Here is an 18,222-nt window from a genome sequence, read left to right on the forward strand (position 1 = left end):
CACAGGGGCCAATTTAATTAATCTAAAAAGATGAGCCCTAATATTAATTCTTAAGGGACAATGGCCCCGCATCATAATATCCTACTTAAAACTCAGAAGCTGATTAGATGCAAATATATTCCTAAATTTATCACAATATTTGAGGTTTCTCACCACCTGGTCCAAATCTACCCTGACAGCCTCATCTCTCACATTTCGTAACCCCAAACCTAAACTCTAGCCTTTCAAGAGTTTTTTTATGGCCCTAAGAACAAGGCATAAACTCTCACATTCCATGCTTAAAAAAAATAAAAACTTATTCTGTTCGAATCCCTTGATTCTATTCTCTATCTGGCAAAAACTTGCTCATTATTTAGGACCCATTTCAAATGCCAATGCTTTTGTGAAGCCCTTACAAAATCTCAACTAATACCCCAATATTTTGAAATTATGGCACTTACTATACCATGTTAACCAAAGCTATTCACATATCTTTCAACTCTATTAGATCTTGAGTTTCTCACCAAAGATATCTTATTAATTTTATCACCAAACATTCTAATACTGAAAAATTCTTGTAAGAATTCCAGTTGTTGAATGAATCAATCAATTAATCAATCAATGAACAGACAAAACAAATTCAATATTCAGTGTCCAGATATTTATAAAAATATACTTACTTCTCAGCAGAAACATTGGCTCCAATTGAATATAACAACTTAAGTTGGTCCTAAAGTAATATAGAAACATATTAAATTAATTAAAAAGAAATGTAATGGATTAAGTGCAAATGTTTTATAGACACAATCAACCTTTTAATTAAGCAGACACTAAATATTTCATAGCAAAAAATCATTTACTGATACATTTCATTTTCTAAAAGAAAAGCCAGCCTTTTAAAAAATCCTTCAAATAATGCCATAATAATTTTTCTTCCTAGTTTCCAGAGATTTTCATTACTCTTTATTCTCATATCTTTCCATGACCTACTGAGGAAGACATTTAAAAATGCAGTAACATTTTTATAGCATTGAATTTCTTGTTATAAATAGAAAAACTGTTTAAAAAATAAATTATCCTTGGTCATACTTACCTTGAAGGGTAAATAATAAATATCCCTGGCTTGAAACCGAGAACGAAGAGGGGGATCTAATGGATTCCCAGAATACCTTGGCACTGGCAAGCCCAAGGCGATCACTCGGAAATTTTCACTAACTCGGACAATGTTCCAAGAATCCAATTCTTTTTTGGTATGATCCTATAAAAGTAAGAGATCCAGAAGCTATAGCATAAATGATACAGATCATAACTATAAGAGCTGCCAAGTCCAGGGACTTAGGACTTGACCGTTGAGAAAAATGTATAGGAGAACACTCTCAAAACCAAACTGTCAAGGCAGGCAGCAAAGTGAAATCAGGTTCAGGATGCCCGAGCAGTCTCACAACATGAAGACTGGGGTGTTTGAAAGGGAAAGCAGTTAACACACCAAGGAATAAAGGAGACTTGGGTCAGATCTCCAAGCCTTAGTCAGTAACACAGAGGAAAAGAGTAGGCGGTAAGGAAAATACATGACTAGAGGTTGTAACAAAGGTAGTCCCCGATGGGCAGGTCACCAGCAGAGCTGTGATTGATTACCAGTGGACCTTAAATAGATAATTATGTTTATGGGTATTCCTAGCAAGGCATATTATCCGTAGTAACATGTTTTGGAAACTTACTATGTGGTAAGCACATTCCATGGATTTTTCTCATTTAACTTTCACCAGAATCCAATATAGACAATCTTCTTTTTACATGAATGAATGAACTAAAGTTCAAAGGAGTTATATAACTTGTCCCATGGTCCTGCAACTAGTATATAGTGGAGCTTAGAGAACAGAACCAGTACGGGTTTTGGAGTCACAAGTCCTGGCTCAACTGCTTGATGTATACTTTTACTAAATGTTAGCACATGCATGCTATTATACCTTTGGAACCTTAGCCTAGCCTTCTCAGTAGGAAAAATACCACCTACATTATTGTGACTGCTAGGAAAACTAAATGTGAAAATGTATGTGCAAACAAGTGGCCCATAGCAGGCACCTGTTACATCTCATTTCCTTCCTTCTCTGCCTAACTCTATCAATGGCTCTTCACATTCTTCAGCAGCAGGATCTACAGTATTGACTAAGTTTGTACGAATGCACATTTGTACATTCTGAGAGAAACGTCCACATCTTTCAGCAACTCTTCACTGCCCAAATGACAATATAGAAACTCTTAAGAAGGCACTCAAGGCCTTTCCTGGCAGAAGCTCTGATTCTCTCAGTCTCAGCAACCAGTGCACGCCCGTCCCCTTGACCCTCCTTCCATGACCCTGTGCTCCAATCTGTCTCCCATCTGCAGCTCTCCAAACACATGAGGCTGCTTCACCAACATGACTCCATCTTCTTGGAACAACACCCTTTTCACTTTGCACAGCATAAACACAAGGGTCAGTCAAAGCTCAACACAAAAAACATCTTCATAAAACTCAGATCCCCTTCCCTCATCAGAACCATTTTTGTACCCTTTTACTTTATCTTAGGCAAGCTTCTGTCATTATTTATTTGTGCATTTGCTTCTATACATGACTGTCTCATGCTAGCTCCACACTCTTGAGAGGACTTATTACCTCTAGTGTATAACAGGACAAATGTCTGTTGACTGACTGCATGAATTAATTTTAAAAATAATAAATAATCATTTCAATCATATTTTGGTATGAATCAAAATCAGCAATCACACATCTAATTAATACACTGACACTGTGTTATAGACACTAGAAAGTGAGAGTCTAGATCTAGCCCTGAGAAACCAAAAGTAGAAACTTCAGAGAGCTGACTAAATATTTCTCTTTTTCATTTACCCAAAAATGTTAAATAAAATATAAAGTTCATACAAACTGAACTTTGTATCTCTTTCCATAATAACAGAATTCTACTATAATCACCTTTATGAAACCAGTAACATTTTTGAGATATTAAATTTAGAATATCAAAGCTACCTAGAAATAAATGGGGCTTACGTTATGGTGTTAGAATCTTTTTAGCATAAAAGTTGTCATAAGATGATAGTGCTTTGTGAAGGGATCTTGCCTATATGCTGTGAGGTTCTTATAAGACAGATTCTATGAACACAGAAATAACATTTACCGATAAAAAATTATGTGTTTATACTGATATTTACTTTGGGAGAAAAATGTAGTAGACCCTTCTCACTTAATAATAAGCATTCTTTACGTACTAAACCTCTTTTTTTTTTTTTTTTTTTTTGACAGAGTCTCGCTCCCTCACCCAGGCTGGGGTGCAGTGGTACGATCTTGGCTTACCACAACCTCAGCCTCCCGGGTTCAAGCAATTCTCCTGCCTCAGCCTCCTAAGTAGCTGGGATTACAGGTGCATGCCACCACACCCAGCTAATTTTTGTATTTTTAGTAGAGACGAGGTTTTACCATGTTGACCAGGCTGATCTTGAACTCCTGACCTCAGGTGATCTGCTCGCCTTAGCCTCCCAAAGTGCTAGGGTCACAGGCGTGAGCCACCGCACCCAGTCACTAAACCTCTTTTGACTCACATATCGTGAATTTCTATCCAAAGTAATATGTTCAATAACTTTGCACAGAATCTACTATAAGAATAAAGAATATATCAAATTTTTGTTGTGAAGTAACTCCTATACTTTTAAAAAAAAATTCTATATTCTGAGTATTTTTTTTCCAAATTATTTACTAAAAATGGTGAACACTAATATAATCTCTAGTAACAAGTAGTTATTTTGTAATTAGAAAGCATCTAAAGAGAAAACGTTCTGCATAACAGCCTTTTAAAAAATAAATTAAAAAGCTTTCATTTTGGTAAATTAACAATATGAATAAATGAATTTTACTTTTTCTACTTGATTAAATCCTTGATTATCTCCTTCTGATTATATCAGAACGAGATGCTCCATGAATAGATCCAGAGGAAAATGACTGTACTTCACCAGAAAGCATCATCTAGAAACTCCCACAGATAGTAAAGAAATAGATTGCTTCTGGCCCTGCCAGCCATGCAGCGTCAGTGCAATCAAACCCTCTGGCATTGACATTCATTATTTAGGGCCTAGTGTGTTCTGGGCTCGTAGTAGCACCCTGGGAGCAAGATCAAGAAGTATGAGACACAGATCCTGCTCCTGATCAATTTGCAACCAACCTGGGGTAGTAAGATAGCACATATGTACAGAACAGGTATGAGAGAGACTCTAGGTCCTAGAATGTACAGGCAGAGCAGTCAGTCATAGAAGGCTGGGTTAACCACACAGAGATCCAGCGTGGTACAGCTTGAGCTGGATGAACAAGGGCTAAATGTCTTCTTGTCATTTGTGACATTACATGAACCCATCTCCCAAGCCTTTGAAGAGTCCCCACATTCCCCAGTTGTTGTACTCTTTATATGCATGTTTATCACAGCATTTACTCATTCCATGGTACTTATTCATTCATTCAACAAATAGTTATTGAGCAACTACCATATGCCAGGCATTGATCTAGGAACTTCAGATAATACCAGTTACAAAAATCCCTGCCCTTGTGAAACTTACATTCTAGCAGAGGGAAGCAGACAACAAAGGGTACTGTACTGCATTGTAAAAACTTTGAATTTTACTCTGAGTTGGAACAAGAAGCCATCAGGGTTAGAGCATAGGAATGCCCCCAAATGGATGCATTGTTAAGGCGATCACTGACTGCTGTGTTGAGAACAGTATCAGGAAGGAAGGATGGAAGCAGGGAGTACAGTTAGGAGGTTCCTACAGCAACCCCAGCATGTGATGCTGGTGGCTTGGGTCATCAGAACAGGATATCCTTTAAATATTTTATTCATTTCTGTCAATACCTACTGGACCTTGAGCTTCCTGAAGCTAAGAACTGGACTTTCTTTAGCTTTGTATCGGGTGACTAGCACTATCTAGAAGTCATTAGCCTTTTATTAAATAGTTGTTAAGAGAAAGAAAGAAGGGGGAAAAAAGGAGATGGGAAAAGAGGAAGAAAAAGAAGAAGAAAAAATAGAAAAAAAAAAAAAAGGAAAAGAGAATAGTTATTAGACTAACCAGAAAAAAAAGACAGTAAAAATCTGGGGGATCTTTTGACAAGGTCTACAAACAGAATAGCATTGTAAAACTGTAAACTCATGACTTCAGCAATTTACCCAAGATAAGGGTCATCTGAACATCTGTCCTGATTCCAATAGGGCCATACAATAAAATGGCACTGCCCACAGCTTGACAGCAAAGATAAAGCAGTGGGAGTTTCTTCTCTTACTTGGAGAAGTTTGTCGTAACGCTCAGCAGACATCAGGAAGCGTCCATCTTCAAGCTGCATCTCTCTGTTTTCCAGCAAGTTGTTCAAAACAGGCAAAACATTCCTCTCTGCCTTTTCCAAACCTTCCAAAATGAGAGTTCTGCCTTCTGTGGCTGCACGAACTGCACACTATTTCCAAGAAACATAAAAGCAAAATGAGAATACTGAAGTTGCAGAGCTTGGCCTAACATTACTTGTAAAGCAAATTTAAATTGCAGTTCTTGTTACAGGGACCAGAAATCAATAAAGCTGAGTTTCAGATCTTGTTTTGCTTTTTCTGCCTATATGATCTCAGGAAAGTGATTTTACCTCTTTGGGCCTGTTTATTCATTTTTAAAATAAAGATATTGAAAAAGAGGATCTCTGAAGTTCCTTTCAGCCTTAACATTTTAGATTATATACCCATGAAATGAAATAAAAAACTAAAAAACTTTCCTTAGCTTTGTATCTGGTGACTAGCACTATCTAGAAGTCATTAGATAATGACTTAGTTTTTTATTTCATTAACTAAAGTTTTTTATTTCATTAGTCAAAGATAATGAAGTAAAAAACTAACAGCTATCTATGAACAAAGAACATAATTAAACAAGGGCACAGATTCCAGAACTGGAAAAGAAAAATGAAGATAGTTATCTGTCCTACCTATCCCACAAGCTTCTTGTGAGGATCAAAAAGCTAGGTGAGAAGGTTTGGAGACTGTAACATTTGTAAACATAAGTCATCATCAAAATAGAGGTTTAGTGTGATGCTCGATGCTGACAACATTACACACTTAGAAACAGAAAAAGAGTCAGATTTTACATTGGCCAATAGCAGACTGACTTAGGTCTTCCAATAAATTTTAAGAAAATTAGTAATGGAGAAAAGTAGGAAATAATGTAAACTGCAATAAAAAAATTACTATAGATATGAAAAAAATTTTTCCTTAAACTACAGGTCCTTAATAACATAGAAAACTACTTTTTGTCAAAATCCTTCATGTTCTGCTAAAAAATGAAAACCTCAGTCATGTTTCTTCTGCACATTCAACCACAGACAGAGGATGAATGGTGCTAAATGTATATTGTTATTCCTCCCCTTAAAAATCGCCTTCATTAGTCTCCATGGCACTGCATTGTCCTAGGAAAACTGTTTTGTCTTCTCTGCCTGTCCATTAAATGTGGGTGATGCCCAGAATTACACCCTTAACACACAGCTCTTCTTACCCTATTAGGACCTCCCTGAAAATCTTACTTAATCACATAGTTCCAACTACCACCTTTATGCTAATGACCCCCCAGAATCTTGGGGTTCTGACACTCCCCTAAGTTTCAGAACCATGTAGTCTCATTAGTACCTCATAAGGGGTCCCTCAGACCCCATAAGCACCTCAGGTCCCTTGTACAACACTGAAAATATCCTATTTTCTCCAAACCTGCTTCTCTTCTTTATTTTCTATCTGAGGTGTGAGCACCATTGACCCATGCCAGAGCCCTCGATGTTTCTTGAACTTATCCCTTTCTACCCCTTCCCTAGTTCAGGCTCTCCTTACCTCTCAGATCGCCTCCCAATAGTCCAAGCTCCTTAATGTGGCATATTAGCCTATCACAATGAGGCATCTACCTATCTCTCCAACACCATCTCCTGACATTAGTTGCCTCACATGTGGTATTTCTGTGACAATAAACTGGCTATCTCCTTCTACACATGTACACACCATACTGCTTTACCAGACAAATCTCTGTGTCTTTACTTATACTGACTCCTCACTTAAAATTTAATTTTCCCTATAGTAATTATCCAAAAAAGATCTAAATATTTGATGAGGGGAAAACATATCTCTATTTTTTTAAGACCTAATATCCAAATACATTTCTGGAGTAGCAATGTACTGATTTTCCAAGTGTAGAAAAGAGGCATTGCTTAATCAAGCTTGCATACTATCCTATTTTAATAAACTGTTGAATTTTGCACTGTATAGTAGAGCTTAGTTTATTTCAAGTGTCTACATAATGTTGTAAAATGATAAACTTCATGGAAGCTATATTAGACTCAAGAGAATCATCCATTTCAAGAATAAAATCAATTCATGAATAATCCTTCAAATATATCACTACTGCAATATTTTAATTCTCTTCTACCAGAGTAGCCATCTTGTTCTAGAAGATTTAAAAAAAAAAAAAAAAGCGTAGGTAGAAGTGACTTAGTAGTTCCTAAAGAACAAAAAAAAAAAAAAAAGAATCTCATTTTTGCTAGCTGTATAAAGGACAAAGCCATAGAAATAGTTTCTGGGATATTAAAAGTCAAAATATTGGCCGGGCGCAGTGGCTCACGCCTGTAATCTCAGCATTTTGGAAAGCTGAGGAGGGTGGGTCACAAGGTCAGGAGTTCAAGACCGGCCTGGCCAACATGATGAAACTCCGTCTCTACTAAAATTACAAAAATTAGCCAGCTGTGGTGGCGGGCACCTGTAATCCTAGCTACGTGGGAGGCTGAGGCAGGAGAATCACTGGAACCCGGGAGACAGAGGTTGCAATGAGCCAAGATCAACCCCCTTCACTCCAACCTGGGCGACAAAGCAAGAATACAAACTACTTCTTATAAAAATTCATGTTTCAGTTAAGATTTCCATTAAGCTTTTGTTCACAAAAATATATTTACTTCAAGAAAGCATAGCTCAGAACAAAAATGAAATTGTTATCATAACCTAAGGTAATATTATTTTTAAAAATCTAAAACTTTTAGCAATCTTACTTATAAGACAGACTAAATACTGTATTGGACTTTTTAAAAACTCCATAGGGATGAAAACACACATTCTTTGAGGTAAAACTAGAAATATACAGATCAAAATGTAATGGTTCACCACCTATGGGCCACAAAAAGCAAAGTCTTGACAGCACAGGACAACAACAAACACTGCAGTTCCACTTTCATTCACCTCAGGTATACTGTGGTCTCCTGTCAACTGAAACTCTTCAAAGGAATTCAAAATAAGCTATGCAGACAGATCAAAAACAGAAGCCAAATACACAAGGTTTTCTTTCCATCTACTCCAATGGCAATACTATGACCACAAAGTTGAAAAAGTAGGGATAGATGGAAAAAATATAACACCATTTGATGATCTCTTGAAAATCTGGTCAATGCTGCAACTTTTCTCCACAATCAGATGCATACAGATGTAGGTATAGAGCAGAGACCTCAATTTAAGAATCTCTACTACTAAAGAATGATAGAAATAGAAAATCATCAATTTCACAAACACCATAGTAATAACTGTTGTAGTCAAGAATCCAAAACGGATGGTAAATTAGGGGGTAAGTGTATGATGAGAAACAGGACATTTGTATATACTCAAAGTATCTCCTTACAAAATATTTTAAAATGACAAAGTGAAAAATAATACAACACTGCAGAAACCTAGCAGATACCACCTTAATTAACCAAGTGATCAAAGTCGATGTGACCAGTAATGAGCTATATCAATCTCACATACCAGACTTCTAATATGATACCCCGAGATGGGCACAACATCACTTTTATATTAATCTTGCTAAAAATGCATCATTTCAATCAAATCATAAGGAAACATCAGACAAACCTAAACTGAGCAACATTTTGCAAAATAATTGGCCATGAGGAGGAAAAAGGAGATGCCTGTTGCAGGGACTTGGTTGGGGACAGTGTGGGAGATAGCAGTCTTTTTTTTTTTTTTAATGATTAAAAAACTTGAGCATGTTTAAATGATGATGAAGAGGAGCTAGTAGAGGAGTACAAAAAAGAGAAAGTATAATTATTGAAGTAAAACTAAAAGAGTTGCTACTAGATGTTGAAGATAGTTTGGTCTATTTACTGAGCGGGAACATGGTAGGGCCTACAAGTTTATAACTGATATATATCAGGTGCTTCCAAGTATACTATTTAATTTAACCCTATGACAGTCCTCTGAAGTACACAATATTTTACCCAATTTACTGGAAGAGAGGTTATATAATTTGAAAATTGCATGGCTAAAATTTTAGCCTGTCCTTAAATTGAGAGAAGACGAGTAGATGAAGAACTAAAAAAAAGTCAGTAAATAATCCCAACTAGAGGTTATTAGTAATCTCAGAGAGTCTGGTTTTACTAGGCATAGGAATTTGCTGTATTATCTATGTAGAGAAACAAAACAAAACACACACAAAACATTTCTACACACACAAAATACTCAGTTCAACATAGAGCATACATGGTCACACAGCAGTGCAATCGACCTCAAAGTCTTCTAGAGATAACTACAATCACATTTCCCCAAATCAACATTGTTTTTCAAATCCTCATCAACTCAGTGAAATCTCTAGAACCAGGCACAAATGAAACTAACCACCTGCCTAAAAATATCTGAAAAGAGAGGTAGTTAACAGAATAGGTTCATTAGCCTTTTAAATCAACCTAACCCACTAATTGTGCTGTTATCCTCATGTGACTTAATTAAGAATTGTGAAACTTCCTGTTTGCTAAATTGTTTTCAAGATATAACAAACCTCAGTTTAAGCCTCTCTATTCATTTGTTTTACCTGCAAATTTACTTTTTTTTTTTTTTAAGTTTTTCTTACAAAAACGTTTACCAAAGCTCTTTCTTTCTTTCTCCTAAAAAATCTTAATGTAAGAAAAACCAATTAGGCAAAGATCCAGTTTCTGACAGTGGCTTCTAAGTGTCTCTAACTTTCCCTTGATAATCCATTAGACAAACTGCCAGGACAATTCTGTAAAAGAAGAGCAATTGGGGTGAGTTTAATTTAGGAATAGAAAGAACCATGACTAGATAGACAAATCAATAAAACAGAATTTAAGAAGGTATGCTAGTCTCTCTAGAAATGTACTGTATGAACAAGAAACTCCTGTAACTAAAAGAGGTCAGAGAGATTTGAAATAACCCTCTTGCACTGTTGGAAAAAAAATTTTTTTGGCTATTACTACATGTATTACCTTTTCCATATAAGGAAACTAGCTAATAAAAATGATTAAACATTTTAAAATATAAGAAAAGTACACTTCAAATTAGTAGAAATTAGGAATTTGGAAAAGAAATTCAAATGAATTTAAACATTTAATGATAAAAGTAAAATCATGTAATTACTGAAAAAACATGTAAGTGACTTTTTGAAAATAATCTTGAATTGAAGAAAATCTTTCCAATAACTCAAAGGCAGATACCATTAAGAAAAAGATTAATAGATATGACTACATTCAAATTTGTCCATACAGCAAAAAATATCTCAAACTAAAAGACTGAAAACTTGGAAGATATGTTTGTAATGTATACAATAAAGACCACATAAATATCTTTAGTATAAATTGAATTTTTATAGATTATTTTAAAAATTAATACCCTTATAAAATGCAAATTAGCACCACAAAAATATATATTCAACTTCACTGGTTATTAGAGAGCTAAAGGTAAAACGTGATATTTTTAGACTTTCAAATTGGCAAGGGTTAAAAAAGAATGATAATATCCAGTGTCAGTAAGGTTAAGATGAAACCAGAACTCTCATTCATGGTTGGTCGGGGTACAAAAATCAGCTTATGGAGAGTAATTTAGAAAGACATATAAAAATGTAAATGGCTATGTTATTAATACAGAAATTCTACTTCAATAAATTTATCTAAAGGAAATGATAAGATTAGTGTACAATGATGTGTATTATCCAGTCATCAAAACACTGTTTTATAATTACAAATGAACCAAAAAACCTCAAATGCCAATCTGTGGAGGAATGGCAAAAAAACTGTGGTAATTTAATATGATGGACTTCTACACAGATAATAAAAAGAATCATATGGCTCCATCTTTAACTGTGAAAAGGTCCACAATATGTTTTTTATTCAAAAAGCTGTAACTCCCTTTCCAGGACTAAGGGAATAAGGAAAGAGAATAAGAGGACTATCCCATTTCTTGCCTGATTTCTGAAACCCAAATAAAATAGGAGTCTGCTGTTAAGAGCACTGTTGGAAAAAGTACTTAATTTATAAGCCTATGGGATGAGTTGAGGAAGACAATGAAAATATCCTAGAGATGGGACATTTTCTCCTCCCATTAGCTCTACTACAATCTAGATTAATCTGTGATGAGACATAAGGGGAGGCTACCACAAATTCACATTGTTCAACTTCAGCTCAACCCTCATTACTATTCAAACATTATTTCCTTTATTTCTTGTAAGTTATTGCCAAGCCAAGCCTCCAATGTCTTTCTTCACTTCATTCAAATGACCCTGCCCAGTACTTTACTATGACTAAAGTCACATGAATTGAGATTCTATGACTCTCCTCCACTTCATTTCATAGTCCCTCTGTGTCTGCATCTTTCTACTGTACTATGACTTCTATCTTTGACAAAGTATCACTCCTCCCACACCTCCAGGACTAGCCCTTTCTACTTTGAGCTTAGCAGCATCCCCTCCCACATCCTCCAAAACTTTCTTCCATCAGCTATATCACTTCCTACTTGTATTTCCAAATCACTTCTCTTCCACAAACATCTCCATACTTTCAGAAAAGCTGCAGTGCCGATACCTCTTAATATTCTCTGTTTATCCTTTCCTTATCTTCACGCCTCTTTAAAAAAAAATGCACATACTCACTGACTCTAATAAACTTCCACTGTTCTTGTTTTACCGAAACTACTCACTTGAAAGCACCAATAATTTAACTGCCCAAAATTATGGCTTTTTCTTGATCTTCATGTTCTTCTTTTCTTCGAGTCTCTTCCCTTGATCTTCTCATGTACTTTATGTTCAATTAACATTATCATGCTGATTCTCCCCCATCCTTCCTTAGCCCTTCCTCTGCCTCCTGTTCTCTAAAATGTAAGCACTTCTCAAGCTGCTGTCCTTAACCTTTTCCCATCCTCTCTTCTCACTTGTTATTTCATTGGCAAAGATTTAACCTATTCTCACAAATCCTCATTCTTTCATTGAGTACCCATTATATGGCAGGGGCTGTTATATGCTATGTTAATTACAACAACAGCAAAACTTTTTTACTTTCTTTATTTCATTATTGTTGAGGAACATACTGTGTGGACTAACATGTCTCTGAGCTCCATACGCATCTCTATGCCTCTTTAATCTCTTCATGTAGATGTTCCAACTCAACATGCTTAATGAAATCAAGCTCAGCAACTTCTTCTCTAAACCAAGTCCTCTTCCTGATGTCTATTTCAATTGAAGTTTCATTCATTCTCCCTTCAACCTAGGGTTTATTACGGGGGTGTGTGTGTTTTGAGACAGAGTCTGGCTGTGTCCCCCAGATGGGAGCGCAGTGGTATGATCTCAGCTCACTGTATCTTCCACCTCGGAGGTTCAAGCAATTCTCCTGCCTCAGCCTCCCAAGTAGCTGGGATTATAGGCATGAGCCATCATACCTGGCTAGTTTTTGTATTTTTAGTAGAGATGGGGTTGTACCATGTTGGCCAGGCTGGTTTTGAACTTCTGACCTCAAGTGATCGGCCCACCTCAGCCTCCCAAAGAGTTTATTTTTTCTGATTCCTCACACAATATGTGTGACCTCTAAATATGTTACGCATCCATCACCTCACCAACTTTCCATTTCCACTGCTACCACCACCACTGAGAGCCTTCATTAACTCCCTGCTTTTCTACCTAAAGAGCTAATTGAGCCAGGCACCATTACTCAATATTTTTTTAGTCTTCAGTTGTCCTCAAGATAATGATAGTTTACTGGCAGGAAAACAGAGACTGAATCAAGCCATTTGTAAAGTCTCTTTGAGCAATAAGTTTCATGATTGTTTGACTTGCCTCAAATAAGAATATTTTTTAAATCAAAATGAAAAATGTGATTTTGAGAGCAAAGTCACCACCAGAATATATCCTCCCCTGGAGCCCAACAGCCCCTGCATCTCCACATCCCTGGGGCTTTGCCAACATCCAACCACATCCACTCAAGAGGTCTGTAGCATCATAACACCAGATGTACCCACCAGTGTAGCCATGACCTCAGCACCTGAGCCCACACAGAGCTTTGCACCCTGGGAAACAAGCAATCTAGCACAGCAAGGAGGCTGCCCCAGGACAAACGGAGCTAATGCACGTGCTTCCCAGAGCCTGAGAGCCACCCACCTCAGACCTGCTGCCACCACCAGTAACTCCACTAGCTCCAGCAGTGGGAAGAAATTCTTCCAAACTCATTCTATGAGGCCAGCATTTGATACCAAAATTGGACAAGAGCACACAAATAAAGAAAACGACAGGCCAATATTCCGGATAAACAAAGGTGCAAAAATCCCGAACAAAATACTAGCAAACCAAATCCAACAGCACACCAAAAATATAACACACCACGATCAGGTGGGGTTTATCCCAGAGAGGCAAGGATGATTCAAAATCACAAATCAATAAATATGATACATTACATCAACAGAATAAAGGACAAAAACCACATGGCCATCTCAATAGATGCAGAAAAAGCATTTGATAAAGCACAAATAAGAAAGGCAAAAATAGATAAATGCGGCTATATCAAACGAAAAGGTTTCTGCACAGAAAAGGAAACAAATCAACAGAGTGAAGAGAAAACCTGTAGAATGGGAGAAACTATTTTCAAATGAGCCATTCAACAACAACAAATAGATAAAGAGACAAATACTGAGAATATACAAGGAGCTCAAACAACTCAATAGCAAAAAAAAAAAAAAAAAAAAAGATAAGATTTAAAAATGGGCAAAGGATCTGAACAGACATTTCTCAAAAGAAGACATACAAATGGCCAGTAAGTAAATGCTCAACGTCACTAATCACCAGAGAAATGCAATGAAAACCACAATGAGACCTCTCTCACCCCAGTTAGAATGGCTATTGTGAAAAAGACAAAAAGTAACAGATGTCGATGAGGATGTGGAGAAAAGAGAAGTTTTACACACTGTTGATGGAATATAAATTAGTAAAGCCATTATAAAAAACAATATGGAGGTTCTTCAAAAGTTTAAAAGTAGAGCTATCATATGATCCCGCAATATATGGACTGAATACATGTATTAAAGTATCACTCTATATCCCGTGAAAATGGACTATTGTCAACTAAAAAGAAAAATTAATAAATGAAAAAATGAAAAATCTTCCCAGTCTTTTTTCTTATTAATTCAATATAAATTATTTATTAATTTTACACACTATCTAAATGGCAACAAGAATGGATGTTTTACAGTGCAACTGAATCCAAAGGCAAGAATATTATAAGGGGACTGCAAATGGATAAGAATAGTATAATTTTTAGAAAACAAATTAATAGACAAAAATGAATTGCCCAAGATTTTAAAATCTTCTCCCTATATGCCCTTTGGTTACATAGTTGTAGACCCAGAACATATGAAAATTAAACTTTAAAAATATAAGAATACTAGCCAAAAGGAGAAAATCTTGAGAAGATGCTCTTTGGTAACAAAATTTGAAACGCTCAATTTTCAGAACTAATACTAGTTACTATTTCAGTATCACTTTGCTTCCTGATTCTTCCTTAAAACAGTCTGTAAAATCATTAAAATACTTAATCAGTACTATCAAAATGTACTATCAAACTTTATAAATATGACTACATTTGTAAAGAATAAAGTTTAAAAATAAGCAGCTGAATAGAACAAATGGCAAGTCCATTAAGTAATACAGCAACAACGTACTGCACCATTCCATATATCTCAGACTCAACTGGAGAGAAAAAAGTAAATGTTACAAGTTTTCTGCCCAATAGAGGATCAAGCATCTTAACCTCCTTACATCAATACCCACTTTGCCTCATTTGCATAGCATGTAAGTGTGGGGGTACAACCTCAAAGTATTCTTGTTCTCTCATACCTATGTTTCATCTCCCCCGTGGATTCTTAGCTCTACAAAGGATGAGAACCCTATATTTTATGGCATACTGGTACAAAACTGGCTCACAGCAGGCTATTAGCATTTATGGAATAAACATGCAACCACTCAGTTAAAAGATGCTGTTATGTAAGGTTAGGAAGAAATTTTGTAGGAAGGATGCTAGTTATCTATGCCTACACTTGTTATGAAAACAGAATAGAACAAGTTTAACTATCAGCATGAGAGATTTAGGCTAGATAGTTGGAAGATTTTTCTATACAGGTTGTAACATAAAATAATTGTAGTATAATTTGTTTTGAAATCTTTTTTAAAAAGAAGAAATACACGTATTTTTTTTTAATGTGGAATGACTAGTTGTAATCATTCCTCAAAGTAGAAATTAGACCAACTACAAGGAGCTCTTCTTGTCCTTTAAGCTACAGAACTTCCAGAGACCTAATTTTCTCAAATAGAATTCAGAAAAAAATGCAGCAAGATCCTTCTGGCCCAGCCATCTCACATCACAGCTTTAACCACTCAACACATGGACATGAAAGATTTCAAGATAAAAGTAGGTGTGTGACCTAAAATCAAAAAGTATCGAAGTCCCTGTTCTAGATTTGCTTCTGATTTGATATAAGACCTTAGGCAAACAATTAATCTGGATATCTGTGTCCTCATGTACTAAATCAGAATATCCTCAAGGGGTACTATACAGTGTACCAGTTTAAGAGTCAAAGCAGTGCTGAAAAAAAAATTTAAAGTAACTGAACCTAATAAAACATAAAATATTATTAATGTAGACATTAAATAAAAATAGAGTCCATAAAGCTTCAAATTTACTCAAAATAGCTACAGTGTAAAAGTACTAAGGAAGCTAAAGAAAAATTTTTTAAGTTACATTTCAAGTTCTTCATTTTAACATATCAGAATAGAATCGGATTGATTTTTGGTTGCTCTACCATTTACTTATAATGGGTGACTTAGATTACTCACTGAGCCTCCATTTCTGTCTAAAACTAGGCTCATTTTGGTGCTTATCTCACAGACTGTGTTGCAGATTAAATCAGATAACTTTGGGCACACAATAAACCTTAAAAAACAATTAGTTGCTGTTACTGTTATGAATACAATCATTATTGTCACTGTCATCATGATCATCATCACTTTTTGTTTTTTTTACAAGCAGAGTCTCACTTTGTTACCAGGCTGGATTGCAATGACTCAATCATAGCTCACTGTAACTTTGGACTCCTGGCCTCAAGTGATCCACCCACCTGACCTCAAGTGTTAGCATTACAGGCATGAGCCACTGCCCTCAGCTCATCATCACTTTTGTAGGGAAGTAGCATAATATGGTAAAAGAACCTGAGCTTTGTAATTGGACAGAGTCTGGTTCGAATTTTACCTCTGCTATTTATCAGTTGTACAACCATCACCTTCTAAGCCCCTGCTACTTAATCTGTAAGATGGAAGAGTTACCTTCCTCCTAAGGATGTTCTGAGAATTAAATGCAATAATACAAAGCACCTAGCACAATGTAGGTCTCCCAATAAAAGTTTCCTTTTCATCTCTCTTTTTTTTTTTTCAAAGCAAATTACATGCATCTGTCAAACAGTTAACATTATATAAGTAGGCTGGCTGCAGTGGCTGACGCCTGTAATCCCAGCACATCGGGAGGCCGAGGTAGGTGGATCACCTGAGGTCAGTTCGAAACCAGCCTGGCCAACATGGCAAAACCATATCTCCATGAAAAAGTAGAAAAATTACCCAAACGTGGTGGTGTGCACCTGTAGTCCCAGCTACTCAGAGGCTGAGATACGAGAATTGCTTGTACTCGGGAGGCAGAGGTTGCAGTGAGCCGAGATCATGCCACTGCACTCCAGCCTGGGTGACAGAACAAGACTCTATCTCAAAAAAAAAAAAAAAAAAAACATAGAAAAGAGTTGTTCTGAGTATGACAGCAACATAACAAGGAGCAAAGACTTGAGTTCTAACACACAGGCCACAGTAAACAGAGAGATCTTCCCCGATTTTCCAAGTGCAAATTAGGATGTATTTCTAAATAATGATGTGGTTATTTGTACTAATGAAAAGTGAGAAAGAACTTGAATGGCCAATAATATAAAAAGGTAGAAAAAATAGGAAAGTTAAATAACAGCATACCTATCTGATGAAATATTGTACGGATACTAAAAATCATATCTCTGAGGAATAGCTAATGTCACAAGGAGACGCTCCTGATAAAATGCCAGGTTTTAAAAACACACTATAAACTTTATAAACATGGTATACCGTTTTTGTAAAAATTATACATTATACATTATAAACAGATATGCACATAGACAGAAAGAAATACAGAAAATATTCATACTGCCAGTCTTGAAGAGGAATACAGCAAGTAATTTTTCAGTTCTTTCCTATGCTTTTTAGCATTTACTCTATTATGCTATCCTTCTTCACTGTTTGGTTTCCCCAACTAAAACATAAGCTCTGTAACAACAGAGATCTTTGGGTTTTTTTTGTTCACTGCATCTGGACAGTGCCTTGCACATATCAATCATTCAAGACATATTTGTTAATAAATACAAACACATATATGCATTTTATCTATCAAATGAGCATTTGTGACTTGCATAATCAGAAAAAATAAACTTTACTTTGAAAACAATACAAATTCCCTATTACATATTATTATTAACCTAATTCTGGCTTTCAAAAGTAGCAGTTCAGTTCAACCTCTTGCTTTATCATCAATCATCCTTGTCCTGTGTGAGAATTAGTGAAGAGCTCAATGGCCATGACCAACAACTCAGGTTTGGGAGTTTCCAGCTGATACGTCAATTCGTAATAACTTGGATATCAGTCATAGGTGCATACAATGTGAACGATACTGAAAATCCCAAACTTTCTCCCAATACCCACCAGAGAGCCACAGGTATTTTTTCACCTATATTGGGTCACCTAGGTTACAGGGATCACCTAACAATAAAAATACTGTCTGTCCCTTCAGCCCAAACATCAAATTCAATGGTTAAGAATATTAAATAAATA

The 18,222-nt window shown here is 36.0% G+C and overlaps 1 protein-coding gene across 2 annotated transcripts in view; it reads right to left on the minus strand.

The window, feature by feature from the left end:
* The window catches only part of VWA8 (von Willebrand factor A domain containing 8), a 381,976-nt gene that overhangs the window by 316,104 nt on the left and 47,650 nt on the right, over window positions 1–18,222 (minus strand). For both annotated transcript variants that reach the window (XM_007960236.3, XM_073013736.1), the window contains exons 5-7: window positions 5,297–5,464; window positions 1,073–1,237; window positions 660–709 (exon numbers count right to left, since the gene is read on the minus strand). In XM_007960236.3, the coding sequence (XP_007958427.3) occupies window positions 660–709; window positions 1,073–1,237; window positions 5,297–5,464 (383 nt within the window). The remainder of the gene's footprint in view (window positions 1–659; window positions 710–1,072; window positions 1,238–5,296; window positions 5,465–18,222) is intronic.

Source organism: Chlorocebus sabaeus, chromosome 3 (genome assembly GCF_047675955.1).
Source record: "Chlorocebus sabaeus isolate Y175 chromosome 3, mChlSab1.0.hap1, whole genome shotgun sequence".
Lineage (NCBI taxonomy): Eukaryota > Metazoa > Chordata > Mammalia > Primates > Cercopithecidae > Chlorocebus > Chlorocebus sabaeus.